This window comes from Euprymna scolopes, chromosome 3 (assembly GCF_053919585.1).
Source record: "Euprymna scolopes isolate OS-2025 chromosome 3, ASM5391958v1, whole genome shotgun sequence".
NCBI classification, from domain to species: Eukaryota; Metazoa; Mollusca; class Cephalopoda; order Sepiida; family Sepiolidae; genus Euprymna; species Euprymna scolopes.
Genome location: NC_136484.1, coordinates 196631300 through 196647607, shown reverse-complemented (window position 1 = coordinate 196647607; position 16308 = coordinate 196631300). Strand labels below are relative to the sequence as shown.

General features: G+C 33.5%; 1 protein-coding gene across 1 annotated transcript in view; it reads left to right on the top strand.

Annotated features, from left to right (window-relative positions):
• LOC145263208 (uncharacterized) overlaps positions 1 to 16308 on the top strand; it is a 291719-nt gene that overhangs the window by 166813 nt on the left and 108598 nt on the right. Inside the window, exons 9-10 of the mRNA XM_080120287.1 lie at positions 5404 to 5484; positions 12152 to 12236. Of these exons, the coding sequence (XP_079976413.1) occupies positions 5404 to 5484; positions 12152 to 12236 (166 nt within the window). The remainder of the gene's footprint in view (positions 1 to 5403; positions 5485 to 12151; positions 12237 to 16308) is intronic.

Here is a 16308-nt window from a genome sequence, read left to right as displayed (position 1 = left end):
AGGTAGTCAGCTGATGCTTAGTTTTGCTAACAAAAATTCTTATTGATGAATGGTAGGTCAACCAGTGGCAATTCCGTTTTGTGGAGGCAATGATGGGAACGGCTGTTTCAAGAAATTAAAGAATAACTTTTTGTTTCGCAATTAATTCTAGTTTTGAAGCAAACATTTTTATTTCTTTCAAAATTGATTTCTAAATGTTTGACGCTCGTCCTTCATATTTCTCTTGCTGTACAACAATTTCTTATTTACTTGTCACCCAACGACGGCAGAGTAAGGTATGATAGCGTTTTTAAAGTAATGAAAATCCTTTCCTCCCAAAAGAAAGGTGTACTTTCTGGATTGGGACAAAAATTTAAATTGTCTCAGTCTGGAAAGATCTGTTTTCACTGACCGAAGACAGAACTTATACCTCATTATGATATCAGTCAAAACGCCAACGTCTCGGTTCAGCTAGTGTTCTTTAAGGATTATGAAATTGTTTTAATTTTTAGAAATTTGAGGGTTATTTAAAATAATTTATTTTTATAGCATAAAATATATAAAAGTATAAATAAATAATATAGATACATATAATGTGTACTTATGATTTGACAAAGAATTGAAAATGTTTGCAATACAGATGGAATTTATATTAATATTTTTGATTCTAACACAAAGATCATAAAAATAAAGAAGCTAGAATTAAGCAGAAGCATTCGATGTTTGTTTAAATAAAAAATGCTGTCCAAAGGAACACTAAGTTTTTATATAAATGGAAATTCTGAATTATGGAGAATTGCAACAAAATGAAATGTTTGACAAATAATTTTTAAAGTTTGATTGAGTTTTCTTTATTTGCATGCGATCATCAGAATAAATATTGATACTAATATTAATTTACAATATTATACAATTTTTAATCTTACATCATTTATATATAAATATATATGACAAAAGTCTATATTCAAAATTTCAAGATATTGTCCATCTTACCATTTATTTTTTTAAGGTTGTTGAAATGTTTCATAGTGTATAATCCATTCATGTAATTATGTCAATTTTTTTATTTATTCTGCCCTTAATTCTTTTCTTTTTTTGTCATTATTATATTTTCACCCCAAACACTTTGGTGTTGGGGGTTACTATCAGGGTCAACAGCTACTGGGGTACTATGTAGGGAGTTGGGCAGCAAGATGTCAATTCACGTTACGCTTGAACTTCAAGTCAGTACAGTTGGGGAAGCAGGAACCTGGAATGGAATTCCATAGTCTAGGTGGTTCTGGAGAAGAAACTACTGGAGTAGAAAGATCTTTTACATCTAGGGATTTCTACTGTGTGGGGGTGGGATTTAGCTGCCTGTCGGATTTGTCGAGGGTGTTTACGTCGTGGAAGCACAAGTGCTTACAGTTCGTCAGAGCATTCACCATTAAAATACTTGTAGAACAGGCAGAGGGATGCAACATTTCGTCGATGGGACAGAGGCTGAAGCTTAGATAACAGTTCAGGACCTATCAGATTCGCAACTCTCTTTTGAACCTATTCTAGGAGCGAGAGACTAGTAGCAGATGCACCAGCCCAAATATGACAGCAATACTCCATACATGGGCGAATGGTGGACTTATAGAGCTACAGGATACTTTCGGGTGTTAGTAGTTTTCTAGCACGGTAGAGAGAGCCTACCCACTTCGCAGCAGTCTTGGCAATGCTTTCAATGTAATTCTTCCAACTCATGTTTTCTGTGAATGTTAGGCCAAAGAGTTTGAAAGATGTACTTTCAGATAAAGAGTCTTTGGCCATTTCTATTGGTGGTAGAGAAGGTTTCTTGTAATTATTGAAGGAAACAAGTTTAGTCCTGGCAGCATTGAATGTGACCATCCAATTTTGTCTCCATTCCACTACAGATTGGAGGTCATCCTCTAGTGTTTCTGCTATTTCTTTAGATATGTGTTCATTTGTTTTCCTGTCGTGCCTGTTATAGAGTGTAGTGTCATTAGCATATATACCCATCTCAGAGGCAATTTTGTTGGAGGTCATTTATGAATATTAGGAATAATAGAGATCCAAGGATAGACCCTTCATCATCAGAAGAATAAAAGGAAGTTATCAACTTTAAAAGAAAATAAAGGAATATGGGAATGATTACAAAATCTGAAAATTGGAATATTGATTGAAAATAAGTAGGGGATTCAGTAGTGTTTCACAACACCTACATAAAGGTTACCACTGCTTGTAGCATTGAACAACCTATTACTGTTGTAGAAGCTATCTCGTTCCCATTTGTTTCTTTGGTTATTGATGGCTTATAAAATTTCTGCCCTCTTTTACAGCAAAGGTGTTTGATTATCTTGTTATAATTCGCTTGGGGTTTTCTTATTGTCTGATTTCATAATACTACAATTTTAAAAGTAAATGGTTTTGAAAGTGATGATTAGGTCTGCAGATGACATAAAAAATGATTCTATCGACTAATTTGATTACTGTCGCGTAACAAATGGATTGTTAATTACTCAACAAAAATATCAAAAGCCAGAGGTCATATGTAAAGGTTAAGGGAACACTAATCATATAAAAATGTAATTATCTAAATTACTAATAAATGGCTTTCTGCAATTGCAATTTTTAATCAAGTTGGTAAATTAAAAATAATAACATGAAAAATTCAATAAAAAAAAAAGGTGGTTTTCAGATTCTCCAAATATTTTTTATATTCTTTGAAGTGTAATTATTCAACTCCTCTTAAGATAAAGGGGAAATTATAATCAGCCAAAGCCTCACGAGTTGTTTCCTTTGAATTAATCCTTTTTTTTTTTTTTTTTTTGCTTTCTGCCTAAAGTCTATTCTGTGTTTGTAATATAAAACAACTGTTAAAAAACTCAGAGGAATTTTGACATGAAAATCAACAGAATCTAGTCTATTTCTGAAATGCCTTTCTCCCTATTGACTGTGGTATGTGCAGTTCTAGGATGTCCAGCTTCCCAGGCTTTGCCTTCACTATTTGAGAAGGGGTTAGTTTATTGCTAATTGCCTGAGTCACCCCTACTATGGAATGCCAATATGGATGCCCAAGTATTTTTTGCAGGCCAGAGTGCTCTTCCTCTAGCACGCTGGCTTTTCAATCACACTTTCAGGCCCTTTTGTCATATCTTCCCACTATGTGTGGAAAATAAATAATAAAAAAACATAATTTCAAAGCAAAACGTAGCTGAAATGAGATATTTCATAAATATTTATAGAAATTCTTTTTGTGAAAGTTAATCTATTAATAACATTCTGTGACCATTTCTCATGATTTCTTTTTATATCATTTCAACATCATTTTTTATTATTTGATTTATTTATTATTATAAACGGGTGTGCGTTCACTGCACATGCTGTGATCGTCTGCTCATTGATCGGTCCAGAGTTGTTTCTTTATTTTGACGTCAGTCTCATTGCTGCAACAGAAGAACTCTTCCTCCAAATAAAACAACAATTCCAGCTTAAAATATTTATTTTTTTGGAGGCTAAAATGGCATGATCACCGTTTAGTATCACTTAGTATTTTTCAAATCAAAATCAAGTTCTGGATGGTTGAATCCTTAAGCGATTTTCAATTTTTTGTGCGTCCTTTTCTCTCTTAAGCAAATACCTCTCACCTGCATCAAATCTATTATTTACATGCATCACTAAACATGCAGCACAGTGCATGTTTACATTTAAATGTCCTCTACTCAACTCTTACCATCCAGCTTTCATTTCCATACATCGTCACACTATGTACCTGCTAGACTTTTCTCTTGATCAATACTTTGCTGATTAGTAACGACAGGAGTTCCTTGAACTTCATTTATCTACTCCGAATTTTTGCAATCACGCGAGCACTTGCTCTACCCTGTGTTCCTGTGTATATATCAATAAATGAATTTAGAACATGATTTGGGAGATCATTAATGAAGAGAGCGTGATGGATTCTTGAGGCACACCAACGTTCATACTTTGAACTTTGGACTTTTGTTCATTGATGATTACTTGTAAAAACTTATCAAAGAGAAATAATTTTATAATTGAAAAGATATTTTCAGATATTCCATAGCTGAAAATCTTCTGAAGTAGTCTTTTATGCCAAATGTGTCAAGGTCTATTGCTCTTGAGAAGAAGGGTTTTCACTGCAAGAACTTGGACACTAAGGTCGGAAAGTGGGATTGAGAAGTCAGTCAGCAGGATGGAAACCTTATTGCTTCTCACTGAATTGTTTTTGCAGAAGTGATTGGCAATTTCTCTATTTAACATGGATTCAAGCAACTTATGACACACAGAAGACTAATTGGTCTGTACTGAGATGCAGAAGACTGATCTCAGGTATTTTTAAATACTGGGAAAGCTAATAAGGTTTTCCAAGGTGTTGGGAAGCATTTCTGTTTTAGACATCAATTAAACAGCTTTGTAAGAATGGATGCAAATTTCAGTTGCAGCTTTTTGAGTACAATAATTGAAATGTTGTCAGAACCAGTTGCTTTGTTGACATCAAAATTCTTGAGTATGGCAACATCGCAAACAGATATGTGGATCTTGTCAGATTATTTTTGATTTTGGGAGGAAATTTAAGAGGTAAATGGCCTAATCACATAGGTTTAAGTTTGATGCAAGAGTTTAGCTTTGTTAGATGCTAACGAAATCATCTCAGGTCCATTGATGAAGGTCAGGATAGAGGGCATGCATCTGTTCAGGACCATACTTGTTATTCGCCAAAACTCATGAGAACCAAGCTACTGTTTTTCTACTTTGGACTTGATGAACTAAGTATATGACTTGTGTTTTATATAACCTTTTGCAGTGATTGCTGGCAGTTCTGAAAGCAATTTTAGTTCCAATACATTTATTATGTTTAAAGCTGTCAAAGTGGTGGTTTGAAATGGCGGCAGCATATCCAAGGGGTATATCTTGGCTGGCTGTTCAGTTTCTGTTGGAATTTCTTGGAGAGTATGTAGTTATCTATACTGAGAGTTTACCAATCAGTTAAATCGTATTTTATATTAGACATATTCTTTTTAAAAGTAGAGCATAGGGGTAGTTCCAATATGAACGTTCCAGTCAGCGATCCAGTATCGATACTCTTTTTGATGGAGAAGTATATTTGGGGTTTTGTTATATGCTTATCTGATTTCTTATTTGCTATTCAGTTATCCTTTCACTTTCACGGCAACTAAATATGATTTTCAGAGTAACAATGGGATTTGAAATTAAAAAATCTGGAAAAACATTTTTCATCTAAAATCAAATTAAAAGTTAATTTCTATTTTACAAATCATTTAATTCATTAAAATAAATCTTTTTCTTGATGAACAATGAAACTTGAAATAGTTTTGGTCAGACATTAATCATTTATTGAAAAATGAATTTGAAACAAAAAAATTAATCTTTATGATTTTTTGTTCTGATTTACAGCTAACATCTCTTGGAAACCTTGTATGTCAGCACCAGAATGTGATCGCCCAGGTTTCTCTCCATTCTTGACAGATCATTTGGGTGAGGTTTTACATCTTAGAAACATGTTTCTCTTATACTGACAGAAACATTTTTGTTCCGTGTCTAAAATGCTGTTTCTCAGTTGATTCTCTAACTTTCGCATCCAGGAAGACAATGTTCAAGCATATTGCTGCAGCATTGATGTGAAGATATGTAATCATGTAAATCCAAAAGTATACATCTATATTCCCTGTTGGATTTAATATAATTATTCTTTATTCTTTTAGAGAAGCTGAACTCTAACCTATAGAATACTTTCGAAATGTCTTAACTTTAACGAAAACACATGTTTTATATGAAATAGTCTATCAAAATTTGAGACTATACTTGCAAAAGAACCAATGAATTTTATGACATTTATGCACAAAATGAATTCTACAGAAAGACAGAGTTAATCTTACTCCATCTTTTGTTCTGTTGTTTTAAAGGCTATCTTGTAATATATCATTTAAAAGTGGCTCCTGTTCGCTCTTGATGAATGTTCATAGTATCTTACAATCAATGACAAGTCTGTAAAACTCCAAACTCTTCAACAAATACTGAATCTTACTTTCCTGACTGCTGGAAAATTGTTTCTGTGGTACCAGTTTTCGAGAATTCTCGTGAAAGAACTAACCCACTAATTATTATCCCATAAGTCTCCTCTCTCTTTCTCTTCACCAAAATCTTTGAGTCCTTAATCAATCAAGCACTATTCCACCAACTCATGGATTATAAATTTTTTTCCAACCAACAGTATGGATTTAGGCAAGCCTGTTTGCCTACATATATCCTAATTAATCTCCCAATGTATATACCACTCACTGGATAAGACAGGGGAAGCTAGGTCAGTAGCCCTAGACATATCTAAAGCATTTGACAGGGTTTGATGCAATGGTCTTCTTATGAAAATTAAATCATATAGTATTACTGGATGAATACTTAACATAATCAAATCCTTCTTTGATAAGAGAAAAAATCCAGGTTGTCTCTGATGGTCATTTGTCAAAACAACACAATATAAATTCAAGTATGCCACAGGAGTCAATCCTTGGATCTATATTATTCCTAATATTCATAAATAACCTCCTGATAAAATTGTCTCTGAGATGGGTATATTTACTAATGACACTATGCTCCATGACAGACAGGGAGAAAAGGAAATGATTAAAACCTTAAAAGAAGATCTCCAGTCTGTAGTGAAATGGGGCTTGTAAACGGATTGTAACATTTAATGCTCCTTAATGACTAAGCTCCTTTCATTTAATAACTACAAGGAACCTTCTCGACCACTGGTTGCCATGGCTAATGATACACTACTTAAAAGTACTTCATTCAAACTCCTAAGCTTAACATTCACAGTATTGGAACAAATATATTGAGGTAATTTCTAATGTCGTCTATGAAGAAGGTTAGCTCTCTAATGTGCTAGAAGCTTACTCATTCCTGAGACTATCCTGTACCTGTACAAAGCCAATATTCATCCGTGCATGGATTAGTGCATCTATCACTAGTGTCTTGCTCCTAGACAGGATTAAAAACCGAGTCGTTAACCTAATAGGTCCCGTACTAGCAACCAAACTCTAATGTATGTTCCATCGCCAAAATGTGGCATCTTTATGCCTTTTTTTACAAGTATTTTGATGGAATGTGCCTGGATGAACTCAAAGCTCTTGTATCCCTTCGATGTAGACAACCCCAACAAATCCATCAAGCAGCAAAATCCCACCTGTACACTGTAAAGATCCCTAAACCATAAAGCTTCTACTTGAATAGCTTCTTCCGTCAAACTGCTAGACTTTGGAATTTCTTCTCGGGTCTCTGCTCCCTTCACTGTACTGACATGCAAAAGTTCAAATGAACAAACATCTGACTGCCCAACTTCCTCCATAGTATCTGTGTAAATTTGGTTCTGAATAGTAACCCCTTACAACAAAGTGACACTGTGCCTTGTTTGTGGTGAAATAACAGTACAAAAAAAACTTGTGGAGCACCTGCTGATGTTTGTGTGCTGACAGTTTTCCTCATTTGCTGTATGGCAAGCCTTGCATGTGTAGAAATGTCAACCAGAAGTGGAGTCTAACAACAACAAAGAGAGTGAAGATGACTTACCATATTCTCAATAGCAGTAACCAGTAAGCATTTGTCACTCTGAGAATGTTTGAGTTATTAGTAGTGATTCTAAGAGTGATTCTTTTTTATTGTTACTAGCAGTTCCGCCCGGCTTTGCTCAGGCTCTATGTACTGTTCATAACTTTATGTGCATGTGTATATATTAAAAATGTGAATATGTACGGTAATGCCTTTCTATATAATAGGCTTTCTTAACTACCATTGAGAAAAGTTGGTAGTGACTGCAGATGTCAATTTTTTTTTAACTTTGACCCCAATTTTGATCCCTTAACATTTATTGTTTTGGGCTCGAATTAAATAAAAATTGGCGCAAGAGTTTGGTAGAGTCTGCAACGGTCAACTCTGTAAACTATGACCTCTTACCAGCCAAATTTTTGCCTAAAAACTGATTAAAAAGCTTGCTGCACATCTGAATACCCTTTATGTAAAATTTCAAATGTTTAATAGTTTACTAGAGACTGCAAAGGTAAAAGCTTTTGAACATTGACCCCTTGGAAGTCAAATTTTCAGCAAAAAAACGATTAAAAAGCTGGCCCTATGTTTGAATACACTTTATGTAAAATTTCAAATGTTTAGACCAAAAATTGGCTGAGTAATTTTGTAAAGATCGCAGAGGTCAATTTTTTTTTAATTTTGACCTCAATTCTGACCCCTTAACATTAATTGTCTTGGGCTCAAATCAAATTATAAAGTTAGATCCATGTCCAAGTAACCTATATCTAAAATTTCAAGTGTTTAGACCCAAAATTGTTGGAGGTGTTTGGTAGAGTTCTCAAAGATCAAATCATTGAACTTTGACTCCTTACCAGCTAAATTTCTGGCGAAAAAAAAAACAAAAAGATTTTTCCAAATCTCAATACCACTTATGTCAAACCTCAAGTCTGTAGAGCGAAAATTGACAGAGTTATTTGGTAGGGAAGTGTACACAGACAGACATTTTCACTTTTATATATAGATTATACTACAAACAACAGTTACTTCATCAGCTTTGAACAAAAATAGATTTCTATTCCAATTTTATTGCTCCATACAACTACATGACATAAATACTATTACTATTAATTATATATGTACTAATAAAATGAAATGTTAGAATAAAATTTTACACAATTTTTTAATATGTCTAGTCATGGGTATGTGAGCGATTACATGAAGGTTAACTAATTTGCATATTCATGTGAAAAGCAAGAATTTATTATTTATTTATGGTTTCTTATTAAATGATTGGTTTCATTTCACTATTATGATGAATTCTATTTATGCATAGTTTTTACATTCTGCATAATTCTGTACAATTTAAGATGAAAATGATTATATATATATATATATAACTACTTCATTTACTCACATAAAATTAATGTACGAAAGTATGGATTTATGCGTAAACTTTAAGTATTTACTTCAAAAGTGCTCAATACGTAGGTAGAGCTAATTAGTAGTTTATAAAATATATATGGCGATTAAGCTACACTGAATATTCTGCGTTTCATCCACTATAGGATTCGTCAGACTTATGCGCGAATTCTGTGGTTGTCTCTCGTTTTTATATATGTTGAGGATTTTAGTTAGTCAATCAGCTTTCTAGTATCCACCGTGCCCCTTCCTATCAGCCAATGGGCATGCATTTTATCGAACAAAGGATCTGTTTTAGAACTAGGTTAGTGGTTTAAGGCAGACGATTTTCCTCTTTTTTTTTTTTTATATATATAAATATACATATGTGTACACACATATATGCACACATATATATATATACATATATTTGTGATCGTTTGTGTATATTCATGTTTATTTAATTTATTTATTTGTTTGTTTTCTATTGTTTTTGTTAGTTTTAAAGCTATTTTGTATCGCTATCCTAGAGTAAGTTTTATTTTGTGAACACAGTTGTTTGCTATTTCTCGTCTACAGTTTAATAGATTTTGGGGTTCTTTAAAGTACAGGATTTCAAATTTTCCATGGAGGCATAATTTACATGGGTCGTCTAAATGTCTGCACGTGGTAGCTTGTCTTATTATTTTCCATTTGACTACTGGCGAATGTCCGCTTTCTTTGAGTTCCCAGTATTTATTCGCTAGTGTTGTTTTTATACGGTGTTTTTTATTTTTTATTTTTTTATAAAAAACAGATCCTTTGTTCGATAAAATGCATGCCCATTGGCTGATAGGAAGGGGCGCGGTGGATACTAGAAAGCTGATTGGCTAACTAAAATCCTCAACATATATAAAAACGAGAAACAACCACAGAATTCGCGCATAAGCCTGATGAATCCTATAGTGGATGAAACGCAGAATATTCAGTGTAGCTTAATCACCATATATATTTTATAAATTACTATATATATATATATATATATATATATATATATATACTGGGCTGTATTTTGAGTTAAAGTTAATATTTTCATATCTAATTTTTGTTTCTTTTTGGATTTAGGCTATATGATAATGCATAAGGTTGGAGAGTTGTATTTTTGGTTTCAATTCTAATTGATGCCAATGAAGTCATTTTTTTTTTTTTACTTTTGAAATCTTTAGTCAGAAGTAAATAAAAATAATTTTATTTTCATTAAAAATGTATGCAAAATATTCTATGTACAATTTAAAATTTGCTTAAAGTCATTGATGTTCAGTTGGATTTTAATGAAATTGGCATTGTCTGCCTTCTATATTCCAACTGAAATTTGCAACTGACTTGCTACTATTGACATTTTAGTTTTGCTGGAATGCCTATGAATGCTATCATCCGGTGGTACTGGAGAGTGAGGTATTCATTTTTCCCAGCTCATCAATCATCTGATTTAATCGTAGATCTATTTTTGATAATGTCATCATTTGTAGATCAATAAGAAATAATAGCATGAAACATTACATTTCAAGTAAAAAATGGTCACGGAATGGAAATCAATTGTTGCCAGCATTTTCACATTTCTCATGAGAATATTGTTCCCATATTTTTATGACATTTTCGTAAATAAAATGGAAGAAATTCTGTTTTGCTGATGAAGCACAATAAATCGAATAACAGTGAGTGTTGTAAAGAGAAATAAAATAAAATCCGTGATTCAAATATTAATTCAGATGTGAATATGTCCCCCTCCTCCACCAGGACTAATAGGAGAGATTAGCTAGTGATGTCTGAATAACAAAAAGGACATTAAATAAGACTTTTCAATTACACAATGGTGCATGACAATTATGAGTGACCACGTTAGAGATAATTTGGAAATATGTTGAAAAATAAAATATATTGAAGTGATGCTGTCTGTTAAGGAAGACCAGAAATGATCACTGTGAGGAACAGGGAATAGTGACAAAGTTCGATGGGAGAACAATTAAGCGAAGATGTAGAGACACTAGCAACAAAATCCAAATGACACACGCACAAATCTGTATCCAACAAGTCAAATGTATATATAAACTGTGGACTACAACATCACAGCTGGCGATAGCAACTACTAGAATCTCAACATTGCTCGTAAAAAGGTAGAGAAAAACCATGGCACATGTGTTTAAGGTAAAGCAATCAAAGGCATGAACATGCACAAATGGTGCTGTGACCAGGATGTGAAAAGAAGAAGCGGGGTTAAACAATGGTGCAGGAGAGTGATACTGTATAAGACATTCTCTACCAGACAGATGAAGATGCCAAAAACAGGTTTTGAGTAATTACTAGAGCATGTTTTGCTAGTGAACATATGTTCATTTCACCATGTTATTTCAAGGGACAACTGTGCCAGAGTTGCAGAGCGATATCATTCAGTTGACCGGCTCAAAACATTGAGCATGGATGGAAGAATGAAGTATCATAGAAAATAGATATTTGAGTCACTGGTGGCTTTGCCTGTCTGGCACGGAGTGCCTCATATCTAACAAGTGTGGACATTTTGGATAACACGACCAAATAATACTTAAATGAATGCTTATACGACCAGCTTTTTTTTTCTTTTCTTCTTTCGTTCGTTGATATTTAAATATTTTGTATTGTTTGCTCATTTCTCTTGCTTCACTTGAAATGTTGCTAGCAGTACAATTAAACTGTGTCAAGAAATTTTTTTTTTGACTTTGGTACAATTTAAAGGAAAACTGGTACCAAGTTTTGTTTAGCTGAATTAAGATGTGAACCATATATTGGCTTCTTTTGTTGTAAGAGTAGTATTTTTCCTGCAACAATGTTTTTTATTACTTTTGGCATCTATTGATTTTGCAAACACTCAACTCATTTCGAGGTTTATAGTTTTAATGACATGAAGTTTGTTCAAAATTTGTCGCTGCTATGACTGTTTTTATTTGATCTTTGAGAGATAAATAAATTGAATAAATGTGAGTGCGAAAGAGATTCAATGAGAGTAGAAGACAGAGAGAAATAATATCTTAATTTTGGACTCATTTCCATGTTTCTATGCTCAATTGTTTGTCTGTGATTCACTCACGTTCTCACTCATATACATGCTTACATGAATGAAAGAATCTGACAATGGAATTGAATAACAAAATTCTATAACTATTGACGCTATTTGTTATTTTTGCATTTAGTTATATTCTTTCTTTTGTAGAAATTCTATCGGACCAAAGTTTTGGAACTAAACAGAATTCTTTCTCGGATCTTATTACCTACAATGCATTGGATGAGATACAAAGGTAATTGGGAATTTGTCATCTTTCACTGTACAATTTTGTTAATTTCTTTTTTGTTTGAATACTGCGCTGGAGCTACCAGATCAGGCTGTCTGAAGATATTGGCTTCCTGAGACGAAATGCACCTAACATTGATGCTTTTTGTTTTTCTACTTCCTTTTGCAAAACTTAATTAGGTTCTGCAAAACTCAAAACACCCCCCCCCTTTTCTCTCTTTTCTTCTTCCCATTTCTCCTTTCTTTTCCTACCTCCTGACTGGTTTCCTAACTTAAAATGTATGAAACATTAATTAATATTGTAACTGTTTTCCCTCTCCCACTGCAAAACTCATTCATGTTCTGCAGGGCAGGGAACAAAAACGATAAAATCCCCTATAAAACAACCAAACCCTACAAACTAGTGATTGAAGATACAAAAAGCTTGAAGAATAATACCTTTTACAAAATAACCGAATGCAACATTAATACATTTTTCCAAAATAACTGGATTCGGCATTAAATAACATGTAATGGGTTGATATGCCGTAAAACAAAACAACCAAACTTTGATACTGCATTATTTCCTTTTTATTAAAGTCCTTTAATACACCTAAAACTTTATGCATATTTTAGTTTATATTTTTATTAGTTTGGTGAGTTTTTAAACTTATATAGAAAAAGTAATGAAAATTTGGTACTTGCTTATAGACATAAAAAAATGAAAATATTAAAAAGATTATATTGTACATATTCATTATGGAATAAAGTTTTCATACAAAAAACATCACTTAATTTGATCAAGTAGTTTTTTTACAGAGGAAAATCAAACTTTAATGAGATCAGTCGTGTTGCGGTCATCTTATTTATTTCGCAGATGAGAAGAGGGGCCAGGGTAGATAACTCCAATTACTGGTTAAAGTTATTTTGAAACATGGGTAGAAAAATACTGAGATAATTATTTTAGTTTTTTTCACTTGTTTTACAGAGTTTCTATGTCCTTTTTTAATTCTTTTTCATTTTGTAGTTTGTTAATCACTTTTTCATTTAAAAACACCCCCTCCTCATCCACGAAATAAGCAAGATCGCCACAACAGAATCAATCTCATGAAAATTTGATTTTCGTCTGTAAAAAAAAAATACTTGATCAAATTAAGTGATTTTTTTTTGTATGAAAATTTCATTCCATAACGAGTACATAGAATATAATTTATTTTCCAATATTTCCATTTTTTACTGTTTTGATTAAACTAAACAAGTAGTGAAAATTTGTTATGGAAATAACTCAATTAGAATTATTCTCCTTGTACAGCTAAGTGTTTTATTTTTTTTTTATTAGTTAAACATGTTTCATAATATAAATTATTTCAGTCAGACTCTGTAATTGAAATAAATTGTTATCACACTGCCTATAATATAATAAGAACAGAAAGGTGATGGTGGCGTAGTGGTTAACAACACAGACGTACAACCTGGGTGTACCAAGTTCAAATCCAGTTTGTTCCACACTTTCACTTAATAACATTGGCAATCTTCATGTGGTCCCTCCCATAAGAACCCAATATTCTTCTAGAAAGAATTCTTAATAGAAAGATATCAGGGAAACGAATGCCAACAAATCATCCTAAATGATGCTTATTTATGCAAAAGTTTCCAGACCTTTTTTTCGTATAGACACTTTTCTTGATAGTACACACATGAAACTCGTCCCCTTCAAAGTAATCTCCTCTGGCTGCAATGCACTTGTTGCACCATTCCAACAACTTCTGGATGGCCCCATGGAACTCTTCTTGTGTGTCACATTCTCTTTCATCTACTCAATTGTCTCATAATGACAACTTCTAAGGTTTTCCTTGAGCTTAGGGAATAACCAAAAGTCACAGAAAACAAGGTCTGGACTATATGGAAGGTAAGAAACTGTCTTGATACGCATGATAATGTCTTTCTTATCTTCTGAGCACCCTTGGTTCGAAATTCGCACAAATCTTCCGCATCTTCAGTTCCTCGTAAATAATTGTGTGTACAGTTCCCACACTGACATTGCACTGATTGTCTCTATTGACACACGACTGTCCTTATCCATGAAATTCTTTATTCGACCATTCAACTCTAGTTTTTTGACTTCCTTACTCCTCCCCCCCACACCTCTCATAATCCCTCAAACTGCTTTCCTTGAATTTCTTATGCCACTCCAAAACTGATGATCGATTCATGCAAGATGGTCCAAAAACAATCTGAAGCATTCCATATGTTTTTGTAGAATTTTTTTCCAAGTTTAAAACAGAATTTTATTGCATATCATTCTTCTAATTTGTCCTTACATCCAGATAGTATTTTTGAAATTCACCAGCTGTGACAACCAGGCTTTAGTAGGGTGTATTCCAATTCCTGCTGTAGCTGTTCATTTAAACCTGAAATCATAAAAATTGGTTAGTCATCACATAAGATGTATAGCAATAACAAAAACAACAATTTTAAATGCTTGTACAAAAAATGTCTGGAAACTTGTTGAAGGCACCTCGTGACAACAACAACAATTGAATATTCACTGGTCAGAAGAAAAATTTGAAATTCACCAGCTTAAATACTATTTCGGTTTGACTCAGAAAATTCAACATAATAAATAGAAACAATAATTAATAGAAATAATTAATAGAAACAATAATTAATAGAAATAATAATAAATAGAAATAATAATAGACGATTTGAAAATCACCCCTTCTCAGGTACATGTTATTATAAAAAACCTAGACACCTCAAAAGCATGTGGACCAGATCTCATCCCGGCTGTGCTATTAAAAAAATGCTCTGCCGAGGTTGCTCCAGTTCTGTCCAAACTTTACAATAAATGCCTTAACGAATCTTGTTTTCCCGACTGCTGGAAAACCGCCTCTGTGGTACCAGTCTTCAAGAATTCTGGTGAAAGAACTGACCCACTAAATTATCGCCCCATTAGCCTCCTCCCGCTTTTCGCCAAAATATTTGAGTCCTTAGTTAATCAAGCCCTAGTCCAGCACCTAACAGCTGCTAAACTCCTGACTGACAAACAATATGGATTCAGGCAAGCCCGTTCAACAGCAGATATCTTAACTGTAGTTTCTGAACGTATATACCGTTCATTGGATAAAACAGGGGAGGGTAGAGCGGTGGCCCTTGATATATCTAAGGCTTTTGACAGGGTATGGCACGATGGTCTTCTAAGGAAAATTAGATCATATGGAATCACTGGAAGAATTCATAATGTAATTAAATCCTTCTTAAGTAATAGAAAAATCAAAGTTGTCTTCGATGGTCGTACATCCAAACAATATGACATAAATGCGGGAGTACCTCAGGGGTCTATCCTTGGACCTCTATTGTTCCTGATATTCATAAACGACCTCCCTGATAAAATTGTTTCGGAGATGGGTATATTTGCCGATGACACCACTCTCTATAACAGATATGAGGGGAAAACAAATGAACACATATCCAAGGAAAGTGCAGAAACACTAGAGGATGACTTCCAATCCGTAGTGGAATGGGGACAAAAAAAAAGCGAATTGTTAAAAAAAATGTTTCTTTATGAAAAATGTTTTGTTCCCTACTGTAATTTCTTACTTTTTTCTTTGCCCCAAACAAGGCATATCAATAATATTGCTTTTGCAGGTTAGTGCAGTCAGTGAAGTGTGAAACATTGAAGGAATTCTAAAATCTAATAGTCTGAGATAATAACCTATTAGACTCGAAAGCATTCTGGCCTCTAGGAACCTCAACAATGAAGGGGTTGGATTTTGCTGCTTGTCGAGTTAATCGGAAGTTTGTGCGTTCATCAGAGCACATTTCATTAAAGTTCTTGCAAAACAGACGCAGGGATTCATATTGCAGTGATGAGACAGGTTGGATCTTTCTGAATGTGCAGGACCTTTTACATTTGAGATTCTTTTTCAAACTCTAAGAGTGAGAGATTAATGGAAGATGCACCAGCCCAGATGTTGCAACAATACTCCATGCATGGATGAATTGTGGCCTTGTAAAAAGTTTCCAGATTTTTTTTGTACAAGCATTTAAAATTGTCATAGACTCTTGAAAATTCAGTATGTTATTGCTATACATCTTAT